We start from the raw sequence: 25,632 nt of genomic DNA on the forward strand, positions 1-25,632 counted from the left end.
GGAAGTGAACCACCGCTCGTCTTCCGTAGGAGAAGTCGCAGATACAGAAGGATCTCTGGAGGATTGAGGATGTCACTGCAGGCCTGAGTGCGAACAAGGAGAACTTCAGAATCCTGGTGGAATCGGTCAAAAATCCTGGTGAGTGGGGCGTCTCCTGGGGGCCAGTGCCCAGGCAGGAGGGGTGGCCCTCGGGGAGGGGGGGGCAGGTCCTCCTGTGTGTCACTCCTCCGGGAAGCAGGTCTTGGTTCCATCCTATCCTTTGCTTCCCTCTATGCATGCCCCTTAGAGAGAAAAACAGTGCCTTTGTTTCCTCACCCGCCTGTGCCTTCACTCTCGACTTCTGAGAGCAAGCCGCCCCCGCAGCCCAGCCCTCCCACCAGCCCTGTGCGGACCCCTCTGGAGGTTCGGCTCTTCCCTCAGCTGCAAACCTACCTGCCCTACCGACCTCACCCGCCCCAGCTGAGGAAGGTGACGTCTCCTCTTCAGTCACCAACCAAGACGAAGCCCAAAGTTGTAAGTACGATGACCAGAACCAGGAGCCGAGCACCGTCTTTTTCTCTCTGTCCGCAGGTCAGCTTCTCTCGGGAGAAAAGTTTTTAGGGAAACATGGGGAGATAGAACCAGCCAAAGTCCTGAGCCATGAGAGGTTAAGGAGCGGAAGGGCCCTGCCATTGGACCTCAGACTCCCAGAATTAGGATATAATTCCCTGGATATAAGCTAGCCCAACCCTCCCATTTTGCAGCTGGGAAAACTGAGGCCCAGCAAGAGGAAGTGACTGCGATGAGGAGGCAGAATTTGTGGTCTGCACCGTGCAGACAGGTGTGTGGCTGCTCCTTGCAAATCTACAGTTACACACGTTTGTGGGCGATCAGCTCATCTCAGCAGAAGAGTCTCTCTTATCTTCCCCTACAGTTGAGCATGCTGCTGGGTAGTAGGTACATTTGAGCCTTAAAATAGCCTCATGGAGTACAGACAGGAAGGCCAGTATCCCCATGCCACAGGTAAGAGAACTGAGGCCCAGAGGTGTTCAGTTTGCTTACAGTCTCATTATTGGTTAGTAGAGTCAGTCCACATCTCCTGATCATTCCCTGTGCCATCTGCCATCTTACCGGACATCCGCCCCAGGTCCTCAGGTCAGACTTGTGGCCCTGTGACTGCCTAGGCCAATGCCTTGGCTTGCCTGGCATAGAGAGAGTCCAAGCCCTTGGCAGAGTCTGGGACAGCAGGAGACTTTAAAGAAACAGAAGATGTCGTCAGGTACCGGAATAGCTCAAGTCTCCAAGGCCAGGCCAGCTCTGGCCGGAGAACCCGAGGGGTCGTCCAAGTGACCGGAGAGCCATAGCAGAGGGGCCCTGGGAAGGGGGACCTCCAGGATTTTGCTTGGAGGAGCTTTGCCGGGGCACCATGTGTGCCTAGTACCTCTGACGACTGCACAGCAGTGGCTTAAACACACAAGTTCCCATACCCTCCTCTCCATCTACCGGCAGGGCCCAGGGCCCAGAGCTGGGAGACAGGTGCCAGGACCCAGGGTCATTGTGAATTTCTTTTTTTTTTTTTTATTGTTTTTGTTGTTGTTTTTGATTATAGAATTTTATTTTATTTTATTTTATTTTTTAAATTTCTTTATTGATTAAGGTGTCACATATTTGTCCTCATCCCCCCATTCCCATCCCACACCCCTCCCCACGGATGCCCCCACCCCCCTGTTGTCTTTAACCATTGGTTAGGCTTGTATGCATGCACAAGTCCTTTGGTTGATCTCTCCCTGCTACCCGCACCCTCCCCTACCCTCTCTCTGAGGCCCGACAGTCCGATCGATGCCTCCTTGTTTCTGGGTCTGTTCTTGTTCATCAGTCTATGTTGTTCATCATTTCCCCTAGATGAGTGAGATCATGTGTTACTAGAAATATACTTATAAGAACCGAATGTGAGACGAGCAATAATAGTTATGCTGACAGGCAAATGAATCAGTCTGTAGTGAGTTTCTTTCTGGACCAACAGTTCTTTTGAGACCCAATTTCAATGTCTACCAGTTCCTTATGTGTACATGTCAGCACTGACTTTTCAGTTCTGGATGGTGGACAAATGGTGGTAATGCAGGTCCAACTCCCTCTGGTTTGGTCTCGCTCGGACCCAGGGGCGCGGCCTCACCCGGACCCAGGACCCAGCATCACCCGGGCCCCGGGGCGCGTGGCCTCATTGTGAATTTCTTTACCTTAAGATCTCCCTCCTCATCCCAGATCTAAGGGGCCCGGAGCACCAGCCACAAGCCAGGAGGTAGAAATAGCAACTTAAACAGGAATGGCTGGGGAGGACGGCTGCTGACATGAGGCAGGGACCTGCCCGCCAGGACCAGCAGCAGAGGGAGAGGGTGCTAGCCGGGAGCTGGACCAGCTGGATTCCAGCCCTTGTTCTCTCTGGGTCCTCGCTAAGCTTCCTCAGTTTCCCCTTATGCACAGCAACCAGCTCTGACTAGAGGCCCATCTTCCCAGCGTGGTCCTCTGTGGCTCGGGGGCAGGGCTTTTCCAGTTGGGTCAGCATCACAGCCAATGGGGTCTTCTCTCCCCTCCTCTAGGATTGCATGTGTGTTCACCAGTTTCACCATATTTTTATTATTGTTTGCTCTTTTTATATTTATATTTGTGAAATAATGACAACCTGAAGTTGATGTAAAACATGAACATATAATTTAACACATTAATAAAGAGACCACCCGTGTTATACCAACACCCAGACTAAGGAATAGAGCTTTGCAGCGACCAGAGCCCTCAGGCCTGCGGCTTCCTTCCCAGTGCAGGCCCTGCTGCCAGAGGTGGCCACTGGCTTGACATTTGGGATAATCTCCTTGCCTTTTTTTAGTTTTTCTACCTACATTTGCATCTCTAAATACCTTAGTTTTGCCTGTATTTATTCTTTTGTATCTTGCATCTTTTCCTCAACATTATACTTGTGTGATCCATCCCCATTATTGCATGTAGCTGTGGTTCTTTTATTTTTATTTGGCTTCGTTTCTTGAATTTAATGTCACTTACCTCTTTATTAGATAATCCTCTTGAAGGGTACAAAATCAAAAGATATGAAACAATATATAATAAAGTGCCTCCCTCTACCCTCTGCCTCCAGGCATTCTATTGCCTTCTATCAAGGGCAATCAGTGTTTTGTGTTTATCATTCTGGGGAGCTTTTCAGAAACTGGTGATTCTGAGACCTTTGTCAGGGTTGGAAACCGGGTTGCTCAGAGAGCTTGTGGAGAGAACATTCACACAGTGATGAAATGTGTTGCATACGAAGAATTCCGCTAACGCTTTGCAAGGCAAGCTTGCAGCGCCCTTTCCCGAACTCTGCAAAATTCTGGAAAACAAAGCAAAATTAGACTAAGGAAGGGGGAGTTTGGGAGGAACAGGTCTCAGTGGTCATGTGTCCCGGGAGTAGGTGTCCCTGGCATTTGGGAGCCAGGCTGTTGATCCATGGAGAAGCCACAGCCCTCAGAGAGTGTCCTGGGCCGGGCCGGGGGGGGGGGGGGGGGGGTAAGGGGGGGCGATGTCAAGGGAAATAGTGACATTCATCATCCCCAGGGAGTGGGCTGTGGGGCAGGCAGCGAGTCACCCGTTCTGACCGCCTGCTCAGCCGCCACGTCAGGAAGGAGGAAATGTTTTGTGACCGTTCGCATTTCTGATAGAGAGGGCAAGAGGAGGTAGACTGTCCTTACTCAGCGCTCCACCTGCTGAGGGGTCCTGAGACCAGGCAGGAGCCGTGCGCTCAGCCTAAGCACCTTGGAGGGGGCTGACGTGGGGGCGGGGCGGCTGTCACAGACTTACCAGGTTGCCAGCCTGCTCCCCCTATGATGCATTCCAGGCGAGTAGAGACCTGAGTTCTGGATTTGGGGACACAGTATTGGCAACTCTTGGAAAAACAGAAAATGTGACTCAAAGGGAAGAAAGGATTTGGAGCCAGGGTGTCACCTTCTTCATGGCTCTGCCAGGGGGAATGGTGGCACCTCTGGGCTGAAGTGGCTGTGCTCTTCAGGCCTGGGGGGGCCTGTTCCAGCATTGGGGCCACCTCTGGGGTGGGGCCACCGGGCCTCCTCCCTCCAGCTCCTCACTGGGCGCTTTCCCTGAGCAGGAAGACGAGGCACCGCCCAGGCCCCCGCTCCCTGAGCTCTACAGCCCGGACGACCAGCCCCCGGCCGTGCCGCCTCTGCCCAGGGAGGCCACCGTCATCCGGCACACTTCTGTGCGGGGCCTCAAGCGGCAGTCGGACGAGAGGAAGCGAGATCGGGAGCAGGTGCAGTGTGTGAACGGGGACTCGAGGGTGAGCAGAGAGCACCCTGGGGCTGCCCACTGAGGGCGGGGAGAGGGAAGGTGGTGTGACGCTGGGCAGGTATGACCGCCTTTGACTCTGCTCGCAGGTGGAGCTCCGGTCCTACGTTAGTGAGCCCGAGCTGACGACTTTCGGTGGGGACGTGGCTCAGCCTCCCCTGGGGCCCGGGGGCTCTGAGAGCAGGTACCAGACGCTGCCCAGCAGAGGTAAGTCACCCCTCTCCACGGAGGCTTCTGGGAACCCCAGCTCTGCCCATCACTGCTCCCCAACCCTCACCCGGTACCTCGCACCCTTCTGCCTGCAGCTTTGGGCCTTGGGCCCCAGCTGCCACGGGTCCTGGGCTTCGGGGAGGGCCTGTCCGTCCTTTCTCCAGCCCACATGCTGGTTCCCTTTCTCTTTATTACATCTGTTCCTGGGCACAACGCTGACAGCAATTGCTGTAACGCTCGGCACTGTGTCGTGTTAAGCACTTTGTAATCACTTAGTTAATATTCATAATGTACGGGGGAAGTACTATTATTATCTCCATTTTAGAGATAAGAAAACTAGGGCTCAGAGAAATTAACTTGCTAATTAGCTAGAGCGATGGAGCCGGATTCCAGCCCAGGGTTCTGGCTGCAGCGTAGGCTGGGAGAGCGGTAACCAAGGGCCGTTAGAGGGCTCTGTCCTCTTCGGTGTCACTCTAGGGCTCAGTGAATCCTTTCTTTAAACAAACACACTGTTCTCTTCCATTGGGTCTTCTTCTCGCTGTCCTTCCCTATCCCTTCAAGATGGGGATGGGAACAGACTTAGGCCCATAGGCTCACTAGCAGCTCATTTTCCCCAAAGCCAGACCCTCTTCCTCAGAACTCTCCATCCAGGGAGGCCTCCTGGAACCCCTGAGCAGGCAGCCCGTGCTCCCGCCTCTGTTCCTCCTGTCTGCTTCCCCCCTTGGCCAGGTGGACGGACACATAGCTGGGCTCCGGCCCGTGTGGGGTTATGTGACTCCCACCTCACCACGCTGTCTAGGCTGGCTGTGGCCTGAGCTTGCCGTGGCCTGGGCTGGTCCCTGCTGAGTTGGGGCCATGGCTGCCCTTGGCGCTGTGCCCGGAGGCCTTGCAGCCTTCATTCATTATGGCCTGGAGGTGTTTATCAGTGGCCATATTGGTGACATTGTGGGCAGGACAGTTCTTTGCTGCTTGGGAGTCTCTGGACATTGTAGGACATTCATCACTCTCTTTCCCACGTGCGGTGTGCCGGTGGTGTCCTCCGTCAGGGTGTCGAGGACCACCCCTGATAAGAATCATGGCTCGTGGAGAAAGCACAGGCGTGGCAGCAGCCGGCCAGGGTGAGATGACTCCTCAGAGCCATAGGACCCAGACACAGGAAGCACATGGCAGTGAGGCCCCTGCCATGTGCCTTGGACAAATCTCTCAACCCCTGTGAGCCTTAGATCGGCAGCTCTGCCATGGTCAAGTAATGCTTACTTTGTAGGGCCAGAGGGACCACGTACATAACAGTGCCTGAGAGACTAAGTGCTCAGTAAACGTTTGGTGCCTTCTTCTATCCCTTCATGCATTTGCTTGTTCAGTCAGTCAACCAGGCATTGGTGAATTTGCAATCTCGTTAGGCAGGTATGTGGGCACTCTCTGTGGTCAGTAACCAGTGAATACACTGAGGGGTCTCGGAAATAGTTGATCCTGCCTCGGCATTTCAGGGGCCTGCACACAGGAGGATATCGGAACTGGGTCGAGTTCAGCAGCAGGAAGGGGTGAAGGAATACCCACCTCTCCATCCTTTCCATCTTCTGCGTGTGCGGGAAGACTAGGGTCGTCCACAGATCTCTAGGGGCACTGTCCCCCATTGGGGACAGAGGGCACCCCTGGACTGGCCCCTCATCCTCTCCCTGGGGCCTTGCTCTTCCAGGCCCTGGGGAGGAAGAAGAGCGGGTTGTGGGCTGAGCCCCCGTGGTCCCTTCATGGCAGTGGGAGGTGACTGGGGAGGGGCTGGTGGCCTGGCCACCCCCCACCAATACACCTGCCTTTCTCTTTCCTCACTAAGGGCTCTCGGGGTCCACATCAAGGCTCCAGCAGTCGTCCACCATTGCGCCCTACGTCACCCTCCGGAGGGGTCTGAATGCCGAAAGCAGCAAGCTGACCTTCCCTGTGAGTGGCCTTGAGAAGTTTCCGAGGAGCTCGCTGCTCCCTCACGCACAGAGGGACGGGCTCCACGGTGGACGGTGACTGCGATCCTGTGAGGCCTGGGATGGTCTCTGAGGTCGTCTCAGCTCCTCCTGAGCTCAGGGTCCCTGTCACCATGTGCTCAGAGATGTCTCCCCCCACAGTCCACCAAGAGGGCATCACGCTGCCCTTCCTGTTTCCTGAGGACACCCCCACCTTTCTCCCCAGCCTCTCCGGCTCAAAGGAGGGCGCCCAGGAAGTCTGCACCCTGAGTTCTGACCCCACCACGTGCCGCCTGTGTGCCTGACTGGACAGGCCTGGGCCTCAGTGTCTGCATCTGCAGAATGGGCTGCTGCCCAGGAAGCCCGAGGGGCCGGGGGCGTCGTGCCTATGAGTATGCTTAGAGACAGTGGTTCTCCACGGCCGAGAGGAGCCCAACTAGATAAGCGTGTGTTTGTGTGTGAGAGAGAGAGAGACAGACGGACACAGAACGGGAGTGAAGCCGCCGTGTGGCTGCCCTGTGTGTTCCCAGCCCAGCCGCCCTGTCTCTCGCCTCTTCCTCCTCAGAGACCCAAGAGTGCCTTGGAGCGTCTGTACTCAGGGGACCACCAGCGGGGCAAGATGAGTGCGGAGGAGCAGCTGGAGCGCATGAAGCGGCACCAGAAGGCCCTGGTCCGGGAGCGCAAGAAGACGCTGAGCCAAGGGGAGAGGACGAGCCTGCCCTCGTCTCGCTACCTCAGCCACCCGCTCCCTGGAGATCTTGGCTCAGTATGTTAGGAGGGTCCAGGCAGGTGGGGCCGGGACAGGGAGCAGAGCTTCCCCGAGTCCCCCACACACAAGCACGTCACACCCCAGGGAGAGGGGGCCGGTGACCCAGAGGATTCCGAGGGCACCTCTCGGGGCTGTTGTGTTCACACGCTGGGACACGGGTGTGACCGGGCCAAGAGGGTGAGGGGGAAGCAGAGCTGGAGTGAGGATGTCACGGCAGGCGTCAGGGAGCCTGAGGAAACGTCCAGTCAGTCCTCTGAGTGGAGCTTGACCGAGCGAGGCCTTTGTGGGCATCGGGAGTCTCGTAATCAAGGACTTGGGAATAGGTACTTGGTTTGAGGATTCAAGGAGTGGAGGAGGAAGATGGGGAGGCGCTTTGATGAGGAGGAGCACAAGCCCGCCGGCCTCCCAAACTCCCACGCGGTTGCCCTATGGGGCAGCTGAGCGCAGGGTCACGCCCCCCCAACCCAGGGCTGTGATCTCCTGCTGCTTGTGGTGCTCACAGGCCCGCGGTGCCCTGAGAGCCGGGGAGTGTGTGCTGCCCCTGGTGGTGCTTCCCGGTACTGCATCCCACCCACAGCCGCCTTAGGTCCGTTTTGGATACCTCCCATTTGACTTCTTCCTGTTTGAAATCAAGTGTTTCCCTAGACCTCTAGCCTGACTGTCCTTTCCCTAATTCATTGCACAAGCTCTTTTGCTTTTAGCGTTACCGCTCGCTCATTGCCTCTCTAATCCTGCCTGATTGTGTTTACAGAAGCTTCTAATTTGCATCGAACAGTCTCTAACTGGCCTGTGCTCTTTGTTACCAGGCTTATAATAGCAGCTCTTGTCTCCATAGCCTAGCGAGCCCTCCCGTGTGTGACTCACCTTTCCGCTGCCCCCTTCGTGCAGGCCTGCTGACTCGCCATTAATTCGCCCGCCCCAGAAGCTGCCCTGCGAGACTGAGCCGCCCTGCCGCCCGCGGGCCGCGGTCACTGGCAGAGGTCTGGGCATTATGAACTTAACCAAAGTCCGTGTCTCTCATCCGGTCAGTAGACACGGACCTCAGAGATTGTACATTTGAATAAATCCTATCAAGTCTAAGTTGGTTTGCTTTTAATTCCTTCAGTCCCATGGCACAATTTCTAACGGAAAGCTTTTTTTGTGTTTTTAGTACTTAATAACTGGAACAGATAGCGAGCTCTAGTCTGTTCTGTATTTAGAGGGTCCCTCTGCAGCTGTTAGCTCAGACACCAAAGGGGTAAGTCCCAGGACAACTCACCTCCTGAAAAGCTACAAAGCCAGTAACTTTTAAACTTTATAAGCAAATGTCATGTGGGGGGAACACTGACCTTTTACAAACTAATGTCTCCAATGTAGGAAGGTTATCTAAAAATCGTAACTTGAATACCTTGTAATTTTTCTCTTAAAAAAAAAGAAAGGACTTGTGTAAGTCTCTGTATCGACGCCAATAAACGTGTTGCTAATGATAATGGATTGGCGTGGTTCTTCCCCAGGACACACCGCAGAGCCTAGTGGCCTTTCTCTGTTTGTGGAAACAATCAGGCCGGGTTTAAATGAGGACTTCTCTCTGTCCGGGGCACACGGGCGCCTGTAAAGAAATGTGCTTTTGTTTCGTTTGTGAATCATTAAATTAATTTTTTTCATCCCTGACATGTCAACTGCCTAATCCTTTCATACTGTGATTGGAAACCTAAGAGCGATTATATTGGCTTGGCAGCCGTATTGAGAGCTTGTGCATGAATGGGTGAAATGTGCTGATACTGGCTATGGGTTTGGGGCTTTTGGGGGGGCACTTGAAGCGTCCTCAAAGACAATCCTGACCACTGGGGGCTCGGTGAGGCGGGTGGTGTGGGAGGGAGGAGATGACTGGGATGGAGAAGCATCTGTTTGGTTTCTGCTCGAGAGAAGGGAGGCGTTGAGCCTGTTCCCTCCTCTCAAAACCTGCTCAGCGTCAAAGGCCTGGGAGGATGCGGGCCACACAGGGCTGCCTCCAAGGCACACCGTTGTGCTTGGATCTTTAAATGGCCAGTTTGGTTTTCCCTCTGTGAGGAGACACTTGTTAAAAGGTTGATACCGCGGAACAGCCTGGAAAAGGTTGCATTTGATTTAGCGTTTCGGTTTTACATGTTTTTGTTTCTTTTCTAAGTTAAAGGAAACGTTTGCCCCACATAGATGCCTTGATACACAGCAGTTTATCTGTCCCAAGCTTCTCCTGCTTGGACCTCCCCAGCTCCGCTGTGGGTGCTGAAGGCCCAGCCCTAAAGGTATCCTGTTGAGAATCCCCCTTACAGAGGCTCATGGCTATTCCTCTTGCTCACCAAGGCCTCAAAGGGCTTGTTTCTTCCATTATTGCTGAGCTGGGACGGATGGCTCCTGCACCCGAATGTTCCCCCGATCGTGGGGCAGCAGGAGAGGCAAATCCCTTCTCCTGAATTCTCCCAGGTTGTGTAGGTGTCACCCTCTTGGACCTGGGAGCCCCCTGTATCCCTGGGGACCATGTGAGTCTAAAGTCATGGGTCTTGGACCTGTGCCCCGGGGATCATGTTTGAACCCTCGGGGGGGCCTAGAACAGAAAGAAATCAGCAGTCTGGAGTCAGGCCATCTAAAAGGGGCAAAGGCCCCATTCTCCACTCCTCGGAGAGGTACAGCATACATCAGGGATGCCCCGTGTCGTAAAACGGCTGCCTTCTTTAGAGATGAGGTTGAGGACCAGGGTCACATAGCTCCACCCGATTGGATCACAGGTGCAGCTTCCCAAGGACCCCAGGGCCTGCAAGACCATTCAGAAGGGGACCGGCTGGCTCCTGCAGTCATCAGGGAGCGACTACACTTAACCCTCTTGTTCTGTTGCCAGTGGAAGCGCGAGCAGGACTTTGACCTGCAGTTGCTGGACCGCGCCATGCAAGGGGAGAGGAAGGACGAGGAGGAGAACGGCTGGTTGAAAGTGCAGGCCGTGCCTGTCACTGAGTTGGACCTGGAGCCGCAAGACTATGACTTGGACATCAGCAGAGAGGTGAGGGCAGGGGCTTCCTTCATGCCCCCCCAGGAGATACGGCCCTCAGGCTCCCAGCCTGACCCACCCTCCCAGGGGCAGCGGGGGGTGTTGTCCTCAAGTGGGGATAAGGCTCAGCTTCCGTGTGGCCCAGGAGACAAGATGGATAGCAGCTTGAGGCAATAAAAGGAGCCCAGTGTTTTGATGCAGGTTCAGATCTCTGTCTCTCTGTAGTTTGGGGCAAGTCATGTACCTTCTCTGTGCCTCGGTTTCCTCGGTGGTGATGTGGGTTGTGATGAGGATTAGCGGATTCCATGTGCGGCCTGGAGGCTTAGCAGTGATCAGAAGGCCATGAGCACCAGGCCCGGCACAGCGCAGGCATGGAGTGAGGTAGTTATTGTTAGGAGATGTTCCTTGCAAAACTCAGCATTGGCCTTGCCACTGGCCTCTCAGGCCGACTTGGGCAATCAGGTTTGAGGAAGATGGGGGCGGGTTTGAAAAGCACAGGTGGCATTTCCAGCCAAGGCAGAAGCTAGACCTGCATATAGTTCTGGTTTGAATTCCTTTGGCGCCCTCTGGTGGCCCCAATGCATCATGACCGGCAGGCCTGGGAAACCAAGTAACATCCCGGGTGGGGATGACGTACAGATTCGGAATGTCTCTACCTAGAAGAGAAAGGGAATCAGAGGGTGACAGATGCAGTCCTCAAGACATAGGGCGGTCTCCGGTGACCTCTCTTGCGTCATCTGTAAGCTCTTTAGGGCAGATGCTAATGGCTGTTGGGTTCACTTTTGCCCCCCGAACTCCGGGCCAGCACATAATGGTGCTCTGTAACCGTTTGCTGAATGAGGACTCTGTTGAATGAAACACAGGGGCCCACAGATACCCCAGAAACATTTGTACGAGGACTCGCCAGCCCTGACGCTGCATGAGGAAATGCGCTCACCACACGAAGGGTAGGCTTAGCAGTGTGGGGGGCAAACGGACGCCCCGGAGGATGAGTTCTGGGGTCCGCTGGAGCGCCAGGGGTTGATGAGTCCCCCGCCCTCAGACCCTTTGCCTCTGAAACAGCCGAAGGTCAGTGCTTTCTCAGGTTCACAAAAGAAGCTTCGGCACGCGGCCGGGCAGTGAAAGTGCGTTCTGTGGTGTCCTCGCTGCCTGCCAGCCAGGGGAGACAGTCCTTCCTTATCTCTAACCTAAATCCCTCCGCTCAATGTAATCTACTTCCTTCCTCCGGATCTGCCCCCATTGGAGGCCACAGAGAAGAGCTTGTTTCTTGCCACCTTTCCCCAGAAGGAAAGGGCAGCCCGGGTTTAAATTCAAGTCCAGATTTGCCCCGGGATTGGATTTAGCTTGTTTTTCGGAGCTTCAGCCAACCCCACTCTTTTTTTAATCTAAGAAGACACATTTTTATTTATCGTTAACAATAGACATTTTACAGCCGGACACGGACACACAGACGAAAACAGCAGGGCTCCCACGTGCGGCCCGAGCCCCGCTGAAGGCTCTCAGAACCAGTTAGTGCTCTGGCAGCAGCTGTGCTGTCGCCCTCAGGTGCTGCTGTAGGTCAGGGAGGGGACCCCCCCGGGGTGTGCACCCCCGGCCTGAGCGGTCTCCGCCCCAGCGAGACGGTCCAAGCCGAGGCCGCTCCTGGGTTCGCGTGAAAGGCTGGTGGGCAGGGGTCGGGCCGTTTTCCTCTAGAAGGAAGCAGACAAGCATGGCTGCCTCCTGTCTAGCTCAGAGGAGCTTTCGTAGGGACGGAAAGCACTATCGCCTCCCAGCCATCCCTCCATCCGCACCCCTACTCACCCTCCCATCCACCCACCCACCAGCCATCCCTCCATCCGCACCCCTACTCACCCTACCATCCACCCACCCACCCACCAGCCATCCCTCCATCCGCACCCCTACTCACCCTACCATCCACCCTCCCATCCACCAGCCATCCCTCCATCTGCACCCCTACTCACCCTCCCATCCACCCACCCACCCATCCACCAGCCATTTCTCCATCCGCACACCTACTCACCCTCCCATCCACCCACCCACCAGCCATCCCTCCATCCACACACCTACTCACCCTCCCATCCACCCACCCACCCACCAGCCATCCCTCCATCCGCACACCTACTCACCCTCCCATCCACCCACTCCCCCATCCACCAGCCATCCCTCCATCCGCACACCTACTCACCCTCCCATCCACCCACCCACCAGCCATCCCTCCATCCGCACCCCTACTCACCCTCCCATCCACCCACCCACCAGCCATCCCTCCATCCACACCCCTACTCACCCTCCCATCCACCCACCCACCAGCCACCAGCCATCCCTCCATCCACACACCTACTCACCCTCCCATCCACCCACCCACCCACCAGCCATCCCTCCATCCGCACCCCTACTCACCCTCCCATCCACCCACCCACCCATCCACCAGCCATCCCTCCATCCGCACACCTACTCACCCTCCCATCCACCCACTCACCCATCCACCCACCAGCCATCCCTCCATCCACACCCCTACTCACCCTCCCATCCACCCACCCTCCCATCCACCCACCCACCCATCCACCAGCCATCCCTCCATCCGCACACCTACTCACCCTCCCATCCACCCACCAAGCCATCCCTCCATCCACACACCTACTCACCCTCCCATCCATCCACCCAGCCATCCCTCCATCCACACACCTACTCACCCTCCCATCCATCCACCCAGCCATCCCTCCATCCACACACCTACTCACCCTCCCATCCATCCACCCAGCCATCCCTCCATCCACACACCTACTCACCCTCCCATCCACCCACCCACCCACCCACCAGCCATCCCTCCATCCGCACCCCTACTCACCCTCCCATCCACCCACCCATCCACCAGCCATCCCTCCATCCGCACACCTACTCACCCTCCCCTCCACCCACTCCCCCACCCACCAGCCATCCGAGGAGTATTTGCTGAGGGGCTACTAAGCACCAGGTCCTTGCTGGGACAGCAGGAGGTTGGAACGGGCAGGGTCGGAGGGCTTCTCGAGGTGCGGGTGGAACGAGGAGGCAGGGTCAGTGGAGCGAAGAAAGAGCGTCCCAGCCGAGGATGGCCATTTCTGTCCTGAGGGCTTCTAGTCCAGTTGTTCTGCCTCCCCGCCTCTCCCGTAGGAGGTTTTTTGGTGGAGTGGAAAGAACATGGTTTCTGGAGTCAAACCCGGCTTCCAATCCTGACTCCATAGTAGGCTGACATTGGGATCTTAGCAAGCTAACCTCTGTGGGCAACGCATGCTTCCCTGTGGTGAGGGACAGGGTGTGGGCGTGGGTCCTGAATGCAAATATCTGAGCGCCCCCCCCCCCCCGCCCCCGCTCCATGGCCTCCTGGTCCTCTCCTCAGCTGTCCAAACCAGAGAAGGTCTCCATCCCTGAGCGTTACGTGGATCTGGATCCTGAGGAGCCGCCCAGCCTGGAGGAGCTGCAGGCCCGGTATCGCAAAGCCGAGAAGATCCGCAGCATCCTCACCCGGTCCAGGTCAGCCCTCCCGCTGCCCGCGTCCTGACGGCCCGCCAGGCCCATGCCGTGGTGTCTCAGTGGAGTGGGCCTGGGCCAGGCCGGCTAGGGTGCGTGTTTCGCCAGCTTCCTCCCCGCTGGCAAGGGCTGGCTGGTGCTCATCGAGGAGCTGGCCTGGGCCACCCGTGCAGTCCAGAAACAGAAGGCCTCCCCTGTGTCCCGTGACCCTGGCTCGTGGGGAGCGGAGCCAAGCATGGCGGTGACGTGGACACAGTTGGAGCTCCAGCATTGGGGCCCGTGTACCCTCACGCAGACCATAGACCAGAGCCAGGCACCCCGTTCCCTCGGCCTCCAAAAACCTCGCGTTGCGGGCCTCCCTGTCGGAGCTAAGGTAGCCTTTGCACATCTGGATTTAGCAGGAGCCTGGAGCTGGGGCTCTGATCTTGAGTTCTGTGGTCCCCCAGCGGAAGAGCGAAGCTGTGATTTGGGGGTATTTGCGGAGGAGCACGCGCACCTTTGTCTAGAGAGAAAGTCCACTGTTTTTTGTTTGTTTGTTTGTTCTTAAATATGTTTTTATTGAGTTCAGAGAGGAAGGGAGAGGGAGAGAGAGAGAGAGAGAAACATCAATGATGAGAGAGAATCATTGATTGGCTGCCTCCTGCATGTCCCCCACTGGGGATCGAGCCCACAACCTGGGCGTGTGCCCTGACCAGGAATCAAACCAAGACCTCCTGGTTCAGAGGTTGAAGCTCAACCACTGAGCCACGCCGGCTGGGCCAAAGTGCACTGTTTCTATCAATGCCCCCTACAAGGATGGGGGCCCCAGGCTAGGAGACCCCCTCCCCCGGGGGCAGACGGTTGGGGTGGCGAGGGCCCACCGCCTGCTCTATGGCCCTCCCGCAGCATGTGCAACCTGCAGCCCGCCCCGGGCCAGGACCGGAGGAACAGCGTGGCCGACCTGGACTCGCAGATGCAGGAGCAGGAGCGCATCATCAACATCTCCTACGCCCTGGCCTCTGAGGCCTCCCAGCGCAGCAAGCAGGTGGCAGGTGAGGCCGTGGAAGCCGGGTCCCGCTCGCTGCCCCCTGGAACGCGGGGCCAGTCGGGGAGTCTCCGTGGAAAGCCAGTGTCAGGCATGGTGGTTGGGGGCCAGTGGTGTGTTCTGCCCCACAGGTACCGCAGGGCTGGGAAGATGACGTGGGGCAGGCTGAGCATTGGGGGGGTTGGGAGCTCGGGAGTGTCAGGAAGGAGGCCCCAGAGAGGGGGGCCATCACTCATTCTTAGATTGGGGCGGGGGTGCTGCTGTTCAGCTTTCCCGGGGACTGTGGGTTAAGAACAGGTGTTTCGGGGCCCTGAGCCCAGGGCCCGAGGCTGAGGTTTCTGGCCTCATGAAGAAGGGGACAGGAAAACTGAGGGTGCTTGGACGTCTTGCTGGGGCAAGGCACCATGGGGCCCTCTGGTCGTCCCTGGGACCCCTGCTTTGGTCCCCAAATCAAAGCCACCATTCACCTTAGAGTGACCTGTGTCTGAAAGCAGGACTCGGGAAGTGGGACTTTGGGGGCCAATGGGGGGAAAGGGCACCTTGGGACGGAGGGTGGGTGCACACCCGTGCCTGCCAGTGTGTGCGGGTGTAAAGGCTCCCTCAGCCGGAAAGGGACCCCTGGCTCCTGGCCCGGCCCCCTCCCCCCTCCCTGTGCCCTTTCTCCCACATGTGGCGGGCAGTGCCCTTGGCAGCTGTGCTCGGCCTTCTGGGGAGAGGGCGGTCACAGCCGACGTGGTGCACAGGCCCCACCAGGCCTCCCGCCCCGGCCAAGGGTCTGGAAGTGGCCCAGGGACACTGGCCCTGGGGGGTCTGGTCTGGGAGCAGAGCCCTCCTGGTGCCTCGAGAAGCCATGGGAGTGACCGGGGCAAGCAGAGGGCCAAGATCTCATGGAAGCCGTTCTCTGTCCCCACGGAATCCCTGCTGCCCTGACTCCATCCGGGGACATGGGGACATACTGGGTGGCTGAGAGGTGGTCGGTGTGGCTTTCTGGGCGGGGGGGGGGGGGGGGGCAGCTGGCTCACTCAGAGCCTCCTCCTCGTGATCCTGGGGGCTCCCTGTGACCCCCCTCAGCCATTCTGAGCTCCCCCCGTGTCGAGGTCCCGGCCGGGATACTCTCCTCCAGCCTGTGCTTGCTCTGTGGATCGACCCCCCCGCCCCCCGCTTCCTTACCACCCGAGGCCCCAGAGCTAACACCTGCTCACTCAGGGCCCCCTCGCCTCCCCGCTGAGTGGCCGCCTTCGCCGCAGCCTTTCCTCCCACTTGCTCCCTCTCCCCATCCCAGAGACGTATCCGGATCCGCAGGTCAATCCCAGCCAGGCCCCGTGGATGTGGCCCCCTGAGCCCAGGCCATTCATGGTGGGCGGTGAGGCCTGCGCCCCCCAGCCCTGCCGAGCGGGGCGTCTGTGCTGCTGCGGGAGCCGACGAGGAGCCTAACGCACCGCTTAATCCCTGTGCCCGTCTAGCGCAGCAGCTGGCCCTCCTCCCGCCTAAAGGCCCCCTGTCCTCCAGGACGGTGCCGCCCTGCCCCCCCTTAAGCAGCGGACTTCACTACACCTTTGTCTAACACCTTCCAAGTAAGAGCCTCGCCCGGCGTGCCCCTCGCCTAGTGCTGAGCATGCCCGCCCCTCACCCTGCTGCTGAGATGATTGCTGTGCGCCTGCTGCTTCCTTCCTTTGGCAAAGCGGCCGCTGGGGAGGCCGCCCTGGACGGGTAGGCCGGGGGGCAGGCGGGGACTGATGGTTTTGGGAAACTCCATCCTCAGTGGCTCCCATACAACAGAGACTGTCAGATCCAAGGCCCTGACGCTTAGAAATCTCAAGAGCTAACCCGCAGGCCGGAGAACGCCCCACGGGGCCAGTGCAGGCCGCTGGGCTGGCCGGAGGAGGGCAGGCTGCAAAGGAAGTTAGATCTGGCCGCGCCGGGCTTTGGCCAAAGAAGTCGAAGAACTGGAGGATGGGAAAGTCCAGTTTACAGATGAGGAAACTGAGGCCCCGGGAACGGACGAGGGCTCCCTCCGTGCCACACAGAATTGGCGGCTGAGCCAAGCCTTCGGTCACTTGAGCACTTTGGGATGGAGAGAAGGCAGCTCCCGGGAGGCTGCCCAGGGCCCGGGGAAGTGGGCCTCGGCCATTCAGAAGGCTCCGCACCAGTGCTTTGAGTCCTCCCCGTGGGAGCACTTCGTGATGAGCAGCACGGTGGGGTGGGGTGAGGGGGGGGCGGGTAGGGAAGGAGCCCGGGACCGGGGGCAGAGGGCCCGCGTCTGGTCCAATCTTGTGAGTTGCTTCCCAGCCCGGTGGCCTCAGCTGGTCACGGAGGGGTCAGAGCAAACGTCTCGGCAGTCCTTCCCCTGCCACCGTCTTGTAGGGTTTTCCCCTCTTTCCTTTTTATGTCCTTATGGTTAACACTGCTGAGTACCTACTCTGCTCCAGGCATTGTAAGCATCTTCTTTGACCCACGCAACAACCCTGTGAAGGTATCCGCCCCCATTTTACAGACGAGGAACCTGAGGGACTTGCCCAGGGAGTCGCAGCTGTGAGTGCCAGAGCCTGAACCCCTCAGGGTGGATTCAGAGCCTTTGCTCTCCCACAGCTCCCGTGTCCCCCCCGGGCCACCCCCAGGAGCTCCAGCTGTTTGGAGGAGGGTCTTGGGGGACAGAGAGTGTGTGCATAGGGGTGGGGCATAGAGCCCACCGGCTTCCCCTCTCCCTCGTCTGGGGGTAGAAGGAAGAGGCGGGCAGGCTCTCGGGGAAGAATGAAGAACCACACAGGGGATGCTCAGCCGGCCCCGTGTAAAGGCGGCAGGACCTGCGGGGCCCAGGCAGGGTGCGTGGCTTCCCTGGAGCGCGGGGTGTGGCGACACCGCCCAGGCCATGCAGAGGCGGGGGACCCACTCCCCTCGCAGCTTCCCGTGCCCGCGGCTGTGAATAGGCCTTTCACGCCGGTCCGAGCACACCCACATTTCCTGTTACCCTCGCTGAAGCCCTGGGAGGGGGGCCCCTATCACCCTGGCTTTAGGTGAACTATTAAGGCTCATGGAGGCTGAGAGCGCTGCCACGTCGCTCAGGGAAGCTAAGGCAGGGCCAGAACTGGGCCCCAGAGTGGTCTGCTCAGGCCTCTTACTCTCGGAGCAGGGACCCAGTTTAGGGACCAAGATGTGTCTGGCCAACTTCCTAGAAGGGGTAGAGTTTGGGGGAGGGTGGGGCCAAGCACCCCTGAGTCCTGGGAGCCGAGGGTCCTGCCCGCCGCAGCCGCCGCATTGCCTCCTCCTGCCGCTCTGCTGCTCTGCCTGTCTGTCTGTCTGTCATCCCGTGTCCCGTGTGTGCGCAGACATGCCTGCTCCCCCGACGTGGGCCAGGGCCCGCCAGGTTCTCACGCTCTCCTGTGCTGTTTGCAGCCCAGGCAGCGACTGACCCGTGACCAGCGTGCGGAGGAGAAGTCGGCAGCCAGGGGTCCCGTGGAACCAGCTTGCTCCGAGAGAAGATGGACTTTTCTTCCCCCAAGAAATCCCCTCCCGGCTGAGCCGGGGTTCTGGCTGGAGGAGGGGGCAGCCCACCCGCTGGGGGCGTCCCCCACAGGGCTGGGTGCCCCACCCCCGCCTTGCGTTAGTTGACTCCTTTTGACATGACAGACGCACTTTGGATACACACTGTAAAATACTGACACTGTATTTTAGAATCGGGATGTATTTTCTAATGTTCACCTCAAGGGCTGAGCGGCTGGGGAGGCGAGGGTGCAGGATGTGGGGGCTGCACGCGCAGGTTCAGGTGCTGTGGGGTGGTAGGTGCGGAGGGGAGGCAGGTCCGACACCGATGAACTCAGGTGAAGGCTGGATCTGAGAATGAGCCCCCGTGGGCTCTGCCCTCGGGTCCCGGGCCTGCTCCCGGGGGAGGAGGGGCCTGGGCTGCAGAGTCCGCTGTCCCCGGCTCTGGAGCGGAGACTCCACCAGGATGTCACGTGGAGCCCGGGTCTGTGCCTTGGCCCTTGGGTTTGGTTTCGGGAAACCATGAGTTCAAGGGCTTTGGCTCCCGGTCCCCCCCATGAGGTTCTCTCAGCGAAGGGCTCTTCTCGGAAAGAAAAAAGGGGTTTGCTTTCCTTTAAAAAATATACTTGGAAATACAGAAAAGGTGAGAGGAAGCACCTTCTGTTGCATCGTAAGCAATAAACTCCACACTGGGTGGCATCTACCCAACACGACTTGACCCCAGGCTAGGCTGGGATCGGAATCCGGGACCTTCGCCGGCTGCCTCTGGAGAACCGAAGTCAACTTTCCCAGGACTCGGTCGGGGGGCGAGAGGGCTGGCAGCGTGCCCCGCCGTCCCTGCTGGCTGCCAACCGGCAGGGCACAATGGCAGGACCTTGACTTGACTTCCAGCCCCAAGTGAGGAGGGGGCTGCCGGGCCTGGTGAAGTATTGGTGGCCCTTTATCTGAGTCACGAGCTCATGGCATTCTGCACACAGAAAGCGATGTTTAAAGGAAAACAAAACAAACCATCCGGTGGAGCCACACTTTCCCTGAAAATTGGTCTTTGACTGTGGTCAGAAAAAACGTCTTGAATATATTTAGGAGTTGCCGTCTATTTTTAACTAACTCCATATGCTGCCAGTATCGACGTCATGACAATTGCCAAAATAAGATTTTATTTTTGCCTTTATAAAGATTTTGTTGGAGAAATGAAATGAATATTTTGCAAGAAAAAGTTAATTTAAATAAAAGTGTCATGGTTTGCAAAAAAAACAATGTGATGTACAGATTAAAATATTAACCTGATACACTTCCTGCTTCTCGCTGGCTGTGTCCTCACGAGGGGCCTGGGCTAGTTTTCCTCCCCGGTCTTTGGGAAATCCGCACCGGCGGCTCTTGGTCCTGCTTGTGCTCCCCTAAGGGAAGGAGGCCTGGGGGAAGGAGGCCTGCGCTCCCGGCCCAGCAGCTGCTCAAGCCCCCCCCCCCCGACCCCCCCGACCCCCGTGGACTCCGTGTGGGGCTGGCTTGGCAGGCAGACTGCAATCCAAGATAGCAGGAGGGACTCCACCGGCTCCCCTCCAGCCCACACACCGCCCGCCCGCGGTCCAGTGAGGTGGGTTAGTGAAGGGCCGTTGCAGAGTGGGTTTGCATTTAATTCCTTTTGACTCGCGATATACGCTTAAAACAGAAGGCAAGAGGCCAGCTGCGCGTAGGGATGTGTGTATTTCCAAGTCTGGTGTGACGGCCGTTTTTCTCTCTTGCCAAGAAGAGCACCCGCGGTTTTGAGTGACTTTCCAGCTATTTGGGGGGTGGGGGGAGGGGAATACACTCCAAGGCGTTCTGAACCGGGGGCACTGCCCGTCTTTCAGCTACTGGTCTCTTTCTGCGTTTCACAATAAAAATCCTCTCCTATTTAAGCATTGCTTGGAGCTATCTCCGTAACAGAGGAATGGGGTTTGCGGGAGGAGGATTCCTCCAGGACCAGGAAAATAAAAGGTCCGGGCGCCATGCCCCCACGTGGTGAGCGCAGGGCAGGGTCTCCTTCCTGTTGGTCTCAGGTCACACCAGGTCCTCCGAGGGGGAGCGTGGCCACTCTCACTGTTCTCTCCAGCCCCCGCAGGAAGGAGGGGTAGACCTCTCTGAGAAGCATGGCCCACATTCCAACCTGCAGAGAGCGTGGTGGGCCCCCGCTCAGGCTGCATGGAGAGCACCAGCTGCGTCCGGGGGCAGCAGGCAGCAGGCCAGCCCCCGTGGAGGACTCTGGCTTCCTGAGGTAAGGTGGGGCCATCAGGGGAAGTGCCGGCTGGCCAGGGGCCCTCCCCTGGGGACAGCCCTGGGAGAGTCCACTGACCAGTTTCACTTTAAAAATATATATATGTGTGTATATATATATTTTTTATTGGTTTCAGAGAGGAAAGGATTGAGAGAGAAAGAAACATCAATGATGAAGGAATCATTGATTGGCTGCCTCCTGCACACCCCCGACTGGGGATCGAGCCCGCAACCCAGGCCTGTGCCCTGACCAGGAATCGAATCGTGACCTCCTGGTTTACAGGTTGATGCTCAACCACTGAGCCACGCCAGCCAGGTGAGCTTGGCCTCTTTAGAGGGGACACAGCGCCCGAGCAGTTTTAATGATGGAATTGCAGTTGACAAAGGGGGTACCTGCATCTGTTTGTTGGCATCTCCTGAGTTTTAACTTCAACCCGGGCCCAGATGGCTTCTTGCTGGCTGTGTGCTCATGAGTGGCCTGAGAACCAGCGAGAACATTTTAGGATCTAGTCAGAAACATGGGGGCTGGGAATAAAACCTTTTCCTGACCCCCAAAGGAGCCTCTGACCGCCCAGGTCTCAGCATGCCCAGGCTCTGTTTCAATGACTGGAGTTGAGGCGGGGGCACATTTGTGAGCGCACGTGAGGCGGGCGCTGAAAACAAGCCTTCTGTGTGTTCCCGTCATGAGCTCCGTGTTTGGTTGTGGGATGCAAACTGCCCCGAGCCCCTTCCTCCCCCGCTGTCTTCCGTTACACTGGGTTCTGCAGGATTTTCCTAGCTAGTGTAGGTTGCAGCCCAAGGCCAGGGACCCCTCTGTCTGCCCAAGGTCAGCTCAGGGGCGGAAGGTGGACGGAGTGGTGCGGAGCCTGACTCAGCCAGATGAGAGCCTGTTTTAGGCTTTGAACGTTTCCCCGGCTCTGGCACAGCACTCCAGGGCGCGTCCTTTTTCGGGGGGCACCAAGGTGGGAAAGAAGCAGCCAGTTACCTGTCTAACCTACAAGTCACATTTCTGAGACGTGGCAGGCAGACGCTGGGAGCCCTCTGCTTCCGATTCAGAGTCAGATGCTGGGACTCGTGAGGGACTTTGCCCACGTGAGTTTTGTGCTGTTATGAAAAGAACAAAGAGATGAAGCTGGGGACGGGGGGGGGGGGGGGGGGGGGGGGCGGAGAGGGGGTGAAAATGGCAGCTCCCCCCCACCCCCCGGCCCAGTAAACATGCCATTGCTCGGCCACCTCCACTCCAAAGGCGACCACTCTCGCTCTCCGAGCAAAGGGACCTTTCTTCAGCGTGAGCGGCTGCTACAAAGGCCGAGTACAAAACGTGCGCACATCAGAGTCCCCGCCATTCCGTTTGAACGAGCGTATTGATTGGGTCTGACCCTGTTACATTTCCCCCTATTATTTGAAAAGGTGCATCTAAGTGCAGCGAATTGAGCCAGCAGGGCTGAACTTTCCAGGAGAACTTCTCGAGGTGTTTCTTCAGTTCAAAGCTTTTGAATTTTAAAGGGCATTTTTAATCTGAGTCTGTTGAGTGTTCTCTGCCACAGCCCAACAAGGGGTGTTCGATGCAGATGAGGCCGGCGTGTGGGGGTGGACCTGCCCGCCTGGCGGAGGCTGTGGGTCGTGGTTGGGGGGTGGGGACCAGCCGGGAAGGGCTGTGCTTTGGGGTGGAGGCTGGGCCCCGCGCTGTGGAGCAGCACACGGAGGTCCTCGCTGAGCTCACGGGGGACAGCGTCGGGGACAGGGAAGAGGCTTCCTCGGAGGCGTCTGTGGGAAGCAGGGGAGGGTTTGCTAGGGGCTCCGTGGAATGGACGAGGGTTTTGTCTTCAGGAGCGAGGGCTCCTCGCTGCCCCGTGGCTCGCTGTCTCTCGCGCTGAGCTTCGGAGGTTTAGAAGTGTGCGCTTCCCTGGCCTCGGGCCGCAGTCTGCACCGTGAGGGCAGGCATGAGAGGCGCGGTCCCTTGGCTGAGGTCACGGAGTCAGCAGGAAGCTGCCACTGTCCCCGGCCCTGGGCTGACAGCACTCAGCAGCCCCAGATGCTTTCCCACGGAGCCCTGAGCCGCAGGCCGACCCTGAACTGATTGGGCAGCTCGGACGGACACCTCGCTGGTTGTGTGGGCCGTCGCCGTGGTCCCGCTCGCCGCCCCGGCCCGGGGCCCTGAAACATCCACCAAGTCTCGCTTTCCGCACGTGCAGCGGCGCTGGCCCGGCCCTGGCCCGGCCCCCCGGAGGCACACAGCCCACGTGGACTGTGTCAGGCCAGTCTGTGTGCCTTCAGAGGCCTCTTGGATCTAGAAACCGCCTCCTTCTCAGACCCGGAATCTGGGTTCCGAGATCGCATGGTCACTGGGAGGAGCTGGGAGACTGGGGCCTGTGCTGGGAAAGCCAGGGTGCAGGCACCACGGCCAAACCCTCCCCGTGCTCTGGCCAGAGCTGCAGCCGGAAGACTGGCCTGGGGAGGGCTTCCTCTCGGGACAGAGCAGGACAGCAGGGCCCCTCGGTGTCTCCGTTGTATGTGACCACGGCCGGCTCCGCGGAAAGGGGGCATCCGGAGGCGGAGGTGACGCGCGGACCCCGGAGCCAGGCTGCCTGCCATCCAGTTCAGGTGCCCTTTTGCCAGCCCTGTGACCTGGGAGAGTTACTCCGCCTCTCCATGCTCAGCTTGCCCACCTGTGAAATAGGGGCTTATATTAGCGACTCCCTCAGGGGAGCTGTTAGGAGGGTTAAACGAGTTATTACATACAAATGCTAAGCATGGCTCCTGGCCCCACAGGAAGCACTAGCAAAAGTGTACACATTAGCTACCGTTTACCTGCTCTTACGTTCTAATCGTTGACTGCCTACCATACTCTTCCTTATGATTGCCGGTCTCCCTCAGAAGAATATAAACTTCCTGAGAATAAGAACATTGCTTTGCTCGTTGGATTATCTCTAGTGCCCGGAACAATGTCTGCCACGAAGCAGGTGCTAAGAAATAACGGGTTGAATGAATGAAAGGAGTCAGGCCTGTGGGCCGGGGGGGACTTTGCTGACCTCTGCGCTCCTGTCCCATGTTTTATACTCTCGCCCAGTGATTTTCAACTGGTGTGCCGCAAGCATTTACAAAACATGCGATACCTGACTATTTAGTCAGGGGCACTGACCTCTTTTCCCTTTGATTGTCAAATGAAATTTGAAAAATGACAACAGCCAACACAACAATAGCTGACCGGTGTGCATGAATCAAAATTATACCTAGCCCTAGCCAGTTTGGCTCGGTGGATAGAGCGTCGGCCTGCGGACTGAAAGGTCCCAGGTTTGATTTCAGTCAAGGGCATGTGCCTTGGTTGCAGGCACATCCCAGTAGGAGGTGTGCAGGAGGCAGCTGATCCATGTTTCTCTCTCACTGATGTTTCTAACTCTTTATCCCTCTCCCTTCCTCTCTGTAAAAAATCAATAAAATATATATTTTTTAAAATTATACCTATATGTTTGGTCAGAATTGTAGGAATTAGTTTATGTGTACCATGAGAGGAAAAAGGTTGAAAACCGCTGCTCTCGGCCCCTGAGAGCATCCCTAGGCCTGTTTTTAAGTGTCTTGAGAAATAGTGAAGAGCAGGGATTGTGGAATTCACACCCACCCTTATGAACACTGACCTTGGGCGGATCACGGAGCCTCCCGAAGCGTCAGTTTCCTCCTCTGAAAAGTGGAACAACAGTGTCTCCTTCCATGTGTGATTTGAGGACGAACTGAGGTCACCTTCGGCACCGTCCCTGGCATGGGGCACTCCCCAACGACCACTGCCAGTTTGCCCTCATGTGTGATCCTTATGATGAACCCAGGGCCCCAGGGGTTCTTCCACCGTCAAACCCCGTCTTCTTCACCTGCCTCGGCGGGATGAACAGGTGTAGGGTCTTCTGCCCTCCGCCCTCCGCCTGCCATTTTACACAGCTGCCTGCAGCAAGCGAAGCAATGGCTGCGCTTTTGAAGTTGGGGTTCGCAGGGCCGCGCCACTGCCAGGCTGCTTCCCTGAGCCCTCCGGGGATGGGGACGGAGGACGGGGGAGTCCTCTGAGGCCTCCCGGCAGCCTGCAGCCGCCCACGGGCCCTCAGATCCGCCTGTGCGCCCCCTTTGATGTCAGCTCCCAAACCGGAGGCCCGCGCCGGGTCTGAGGCCCCGGCTTTGAAGTCGGCCTATCCACCGAGGTTCAGGAGAGTCATCTGTCGTGCCTCGGAGCACGGCTGGGCCTGTAAAGGCAGGCGGAGCGCCGCCAACACCTGATAAATAATTCTTTCTGGGCCCAAGAAAGATGCGCTCCATTTAAAGGAGAGGAGAATTCCCTTGACCTTTCCATTGAAGTTCGGACGGAGGGAGGTGGTAAGAGAGGGCGTTCGCGTCTTCTCACTGAAGTCATGTGGGGCAGGGCGGTTGTCTCAGAGCCGAGCTCCAGCGACGGCTCCAAAAGGGCTCCCTGCGCCTGACTGCTGACCGGGGCCCACCACACTCCCCTCCTGCAATGACTGCAGGAGACTGGCCCTGTCTCAGCCCCTCCAGGCCAAACCTGCTGCAAACAGGGCTTCCAGGAGGCACAGCCCCGCTGCCTTCCTTTCCTTCCGGTGCTTGGCACCATCAAGAGGTGAGGCAGACGGAGTTCCCACTGGAAGGGGTCCCGAAAATGGACACTGGCTCACATACAGCCAACGCTTCCCCCGGGCAGCCCCTGGGTCTGCCTTTGTGTGTGGCTGGATGATAGGATGTGGGTTTGTGTGCAGGTTTGTGACATCTCTCCTTATGGCGGCATGGAACGTACATACAGAAGGTACACAAAGTAACAATGTGCTGCTCCGCAAATGATCAGAAAAGAAACACCTGTCTAACCCCCACCTCAGTCCAGAAGTGGCGGGAGCTGTGGCCATGCCTATGCCTCTTCGGAAGCACTCAGCTTTCCCACAAAGGATAACCACTCTCCTGACTTCTGTGGTAACCACCTGCTGGCCTTCTCTTTTTCTTTTCTTTTTTCTTTTTTCTTTTTTTTCATTTTTGTAGGCTGGGAGGTAAGTGAATAGAACAATGTTTTCTATCCGGTCATCTCCCCTGGCCTGTGTTTCAATGTCCCAAAGTTTAATTAACACAACAG

General features: G+C 57.7%; 1 protein-coding gene across 3 annotated transcripts in view; it reads left to right on the plus strand.

Annotated features, from left to right (window-relative positions):
• PLEKHA7 (pleckstrin homology domain containing A7) overlaps positions 1–19,555 on the plus strand; it is a 206,453-nt gene extending 186,898 nt beyond the window's left edge. For 2 of the 3 annotated variants that reach the window (XM_079788148.1, XM_079788150.1), the window contains 11 exons: positions 30–138; positions 287–513; positions 4,124–4,312; positions 4,410–4,527; positions 6,362–6,465; positions 7,048–7,248; positions 10,106–10,264; positions 13,629–13,762; positions 14,645–14,790; positions 16,247–16,357; positions 18,177–19,555. In XM_079788148.1, coding sequence (XP_079644274.1) covers positions 30–138; positions 287–513; positions 4,124–4,312; positions 4,410–4,527; positions 6,362–6,465; positions 7,048–7,248; positions 10,106–10,264; positions 13,629–13,762; positions 14,645–14,790; positions 16,247–16,347 — 1,488 coding nt within the window. In that variant the 3' untranslated portion in view covers positions 16,348–16,357; positions 18,177–19,555. The remainder of the gene's footprint in view (positions 1–29; positions 139–286; positions 514–4,123; positions 4,313–4,409; positions 4,528–6,361; positions 6,466–7,047; positions 7,249–10,105; positions 10,265–13,628; positions 13,763–14,644; positions 14,791–16,246; positions 16,358–18,176) is intronic. The other variant, XM_079788149.1, reaches the window with a different exon arrangement.
• The last annotated feature ends 6,077 nt before the right edge of the window (positions 19,556–25,632 follow it).

The sequence above is a fragment of the Cnephaeus nilssonii genome (genome assembly GCF_951640355.1).
Source record: "Cnephaeus nilssonii genome assembly, chromosome: 13".
Lineage (NCBI taxonomy): Eukaryota > Metazoa > Chordata > Mammalia > Chiroptera > Vespertilionidae > Cnephaeus > Cnephaeus nilssonii.